Below are 3,777 nucleotides of genomic sequence, written 5' to 3'. Positions count from 1 at the left end.
TGTGATGTCTCAAGGCACTCTGCCGCCTTTTCGTCTGATAGTTTCAGTGACTGCCTTTCTGGTAAATTGTTTTTTATTGTCAATTTCCTTTATTAATATTTCCATTTCATGGTCTCTTCAATTAGGTACAAATTGTCGTTTTTTTTAGTACTTGGTTGTGCGAGGTTTTCATGCTTATGTAGTTATGTCCATACAATAACCACAACCTTTATTTATCAGAGCTATAGAGTGTGTTCATGGGATACTTATGTTCTACCAAGAAGGCTACTAGGTGTTACCAGTATCTGCACTAAACTACTTTAGGTATGTAGTACTGTTATTCCTATACTTCTCCATATATGGGAAGATATATAATGCAATTTTTAGGCATGAGTCAAACTCTTATGCGTTGCCAGCCGTTCATATATTGTAAATGAATGGAGAGAGTTTCATCCAACACCAGTGCTACCCGATTTTTACTGTTTTATCTTCTTTCTTTCTATTTCCAATTTTTATTTTTGACTTATCTGTTGATTTTCGATCTCGTGCCATTTTTGTCCACTTTTGACAACAAGAGGGATATGATATTTTCATCTCTTGGTCAACATAAAATGAAGATTCCACAAACAAGTTGATTTTCTGATTGCAATCTGACTAATATAGTGGTAACCCTTGACAAATTTTAATTGTAAATATGTATTATACATCAAACTCCCAAGTGAAAAATATTTCCAATAAATAAACTTTTCTGTGCACAGAGTCACGTACCTCGAAGGTACATTCAAATCATTCAAATATTACTTCATGACAAGTGGAACAACAACATTGATTACAAAATAATATCAACTTTTCTAAAAGCAAAATTATATTAAAAGCACCACAATAAAAAGAAAAATATGCATACTACTTATTCAACAATAGCCATATTGCTATAACTAAATAAGAGAAGATTTAAGAATCAATACTACAAGTTCAACACCTTTACTCTCATAGGGAATACTCCTCGAAGAATTTCAAATTCGCTGCATCCTCTGTGAAAGCATTAAGCGATCTTGGTATTGGAGGTAGGCTCACTTCCAAACCGCCCTCCAAAATTTGTACCGCTTGACGCATAGTTGGACGGTTGTGTTCTTCCGTCCATGATTGAATATTCATTTGCCCCGAAATATCCATCACAAGCCTCGAAATTATACTGTCATCCTTCAATGAGTATGTGAAATAGCTCTCGTTTTCATTTGAGACATACTTAAAATTATAAAATTGGGAAATTTTAAGCGATTCCGGTATGTTACTAAATATTTGCCCATTATACTCTCCGGATGCCCAATAATATTTCGATCTGTTCCAGGAAAGTAAAATTTCACTAGTGCCATTTGGGTCTAGCTCGAGTGAGAAGATCCCTTCTGTCGGATCATTGGAATTTTTCCATGAAACTAAGCTTTGTTGGCCCAATGCTTTGCTTCTCCCAAGTTTACCACCAGGCAACCATGTATTGGTCGGGTGATCTATGCTTTGCCATAAGTATGTGGTAGATTGATTGGAACTATATTTTAACACAAGGTTTCCAGTATCTAATAATGTACAAATTGTGAAGTTTGAGCTTAGAGAGGTCAATTTTGTAGACCATATATGGGTCTTGTTATGATCCAAAAGAGCCATATTTCCGCTGGGTAAAATTCTTAGCTCACTGTTATTTGGATCTGAGATTGGTGTATTTCTGTTTGCAATCCAAACAGGAGTTAACTGGGGTACCTTCTTGTACCAGATACCAAGGTAGTAATTTGGAGAGATTGATTTGTTACCTAAATGGAAGAAACCGAGCTCAAACTTGCCATCTTGAGAGCTTATAGTCTTGTTTCCAGAGAGAGAGTTGTTGAAGGAGATGTGATCGGAAGCAAACGAGATAGATGGTATGTTAAGGCAGAGGAAGAAGAGAAAGTGAAGGAAGCTGTATGATTTTGGAGAAGCCATGGCTAATGAAAGAAAAAATGATACAATTTGAATTTTTTTGGGTTACACAACTTTTTGTAGGAGGAAACTGAATTGACAGCCATATATAATAAAGGAAAAACATGGGTATGTTGAATGCTTGTTTTTGTACTTTATTGTGATTGGTCTCTGTCATAATGTCATTAATCTGACGTTCCTTATAGGTTATAACAATTTCTTTGTTTTTTGATTTTCTCGTACCAAAAGTTGGAATTCCACACGAAAAAAAGCATTTTTTCTCATCGTAACTTTATTATTTTGTTTACTTTTACAAGTGGTTAGAAACTTTGAATTGAAAAAAATGTAAGGTCTATGATCTAGAATAATCAGCATTCAGTCCAAGTCCAAGTCCAAGTCCAGGTTGACAGTTAGGCGACCAAGTATCAGTCCAAGTCCAAGAGGTAAATATAAATTTTATTTTTCCACTTATACCCTCTCCCTGTATTTCCTTTCTCCTGTATTAAGTTTAAGATCAGTAAATTGAGAAGTTCATCGAAAGAAAATACATTATTTCAGACGAACACAAACAAATGGAGAAGAAGGACAAAAGACAAAAAGTCTTCATTTGGACGGTAGGCGAGCCTGGTGCCAGAATAGTTTTGAGGCATAGTTCATCTCTCTTTATTCTCAAATTTTCTAATATAAAGCAAAGAATGAAAATGATTCAATTTCATAAAATTGTACCAGCATAATTTTTGGAACCAAATTCTTTCAAATGGGATAATTAATGTGACTCAAATTAATTAAATTGATTTGTAGCAAATAATGTTGGTCATTTATTAACAAATTTTAACAAATAATGTTGGCCATTTATCAGTGATTGTACCAGAATAATTTTAACAAAAAGAATATATATATATTTTACACATCCAGCTAGCGATGAAGCATATAGTGTGTATACGTAACAGATTCTAACGTAATCAATCTAAGTCTTCAACTCCAAATAAATAATAAGAAGAAGAACTAGTTCATTAGCAAATAGAGGTAATATTTATGTGTTTAATTAAATGTATCAACCGTTGGCCTTGTAAAGAAGAAAATCTAGTGTGGAGCAAAAAGAGTCTCTTATATATCCTTACAGAAAAATTCAACCTCAATATCTACTGTAATAGCTAATTTATCATTTACTGATAATCTAATGTCACCTCTCACCTGATCCAAAATTTGTGCCTCCTTAATTAGGTACCTGCCTCGAGTGACGCTGGCCAGATTTTTGGAGGGTAGCCTCTACAAAAATAATTAGAACTAAAAACACTTCTATTTAACTGTGATCTAATAAAGGAGAGAAGAGAAAGAGCGAGAGTAAAATGGAAAAAACTACATTCTTACAATACTTAACAGTGAATAATTATCTCTATGATTAAATAGAAAAAGATAAACATACTTGAGGGATATATTAAATATAATAAATAGTACAAGGGTAAATAGAAAATTTAACAAGCTTTCAAGGACAGAGAAAATTAACCCTTAAAAAAAAGCCAAAAAGTTGAGTTATTTTGTAATCACATAGAATGAGGCTGTGGTAGTAAGTATATTACAGATTGACTCATGTTATGGATATATATTTTTATTTTTAAAATTTAAACAGTTGATCCGAACAGTTAAACATGATCTCCATATAAAAATATGTACTTGAATATGAAATATTATTTTTTTTCGATTTTTTTGCAATATTTTTAAAATTGATACAAAATCACAGGTTTTGAATGGTTCAAAATTTTCAAATTAAGAGATATTTTACATATTTAAAAAATTGTAAAATAGAATATAAAAATATCAATTTTGGTTTTATGGTACATTTTTATCATG

The 3,777-nt window shown here is 32.4% G+C and overlaps 1 protein-coding gene across 1 annotated transcript; it reads right to left on the bottom strand.

The window, feature by feature from the left end:
* Positions 1-794: 794 nt before the first annotated feature.
* Positions 795-2,026, bottom strand: LOC144575545 (G-type lectin S-receptor-like serine/threonine-protein kinase At2g19130). The gene has a single exon (XM_078325730.1). The coding sequence runs from the start codon at positions 1,948-1,950 to the stop codon at positions 967-969; it is 984 nt and encodes a 327-aa protein (XP_078181856.1). The 5' UTR covers positions 1,951-2,026; the 3' UTR covers positions 795-966.
* Between the last annotated feature and the right edge of the window lie 1,751 nt (positions 2,027-3,777).

Source organism: Carex rostrata, chromosome 24 (genome assembly GCF_964058835.1).
Source record: "Carex rostrata chromosome 24, lpCarRost1.2, whole genome shotgun sequence".
In the NCBI taxonomy this organism is placed as follows: domain Eukaryota; kingdom Viridiplantae; phylum Streptophyta; class Magnoliopsida; order Poales; family Cyperaceae; genus Carex; species Carex rostrata.
This window is presented reverse-complemented; position numbering and strand designations above follow the sequence as displayed.

What these genes read in the sequence shown, in the direction of transcription:
- LOC144575545 (XM_078325730.1), bottom strand. Translation starts at nt 1,950, where the DNA reads ATGGCTTCTCCAAAATCATACAGCTTCCTTCACTTTCTCTTCTTCCTC.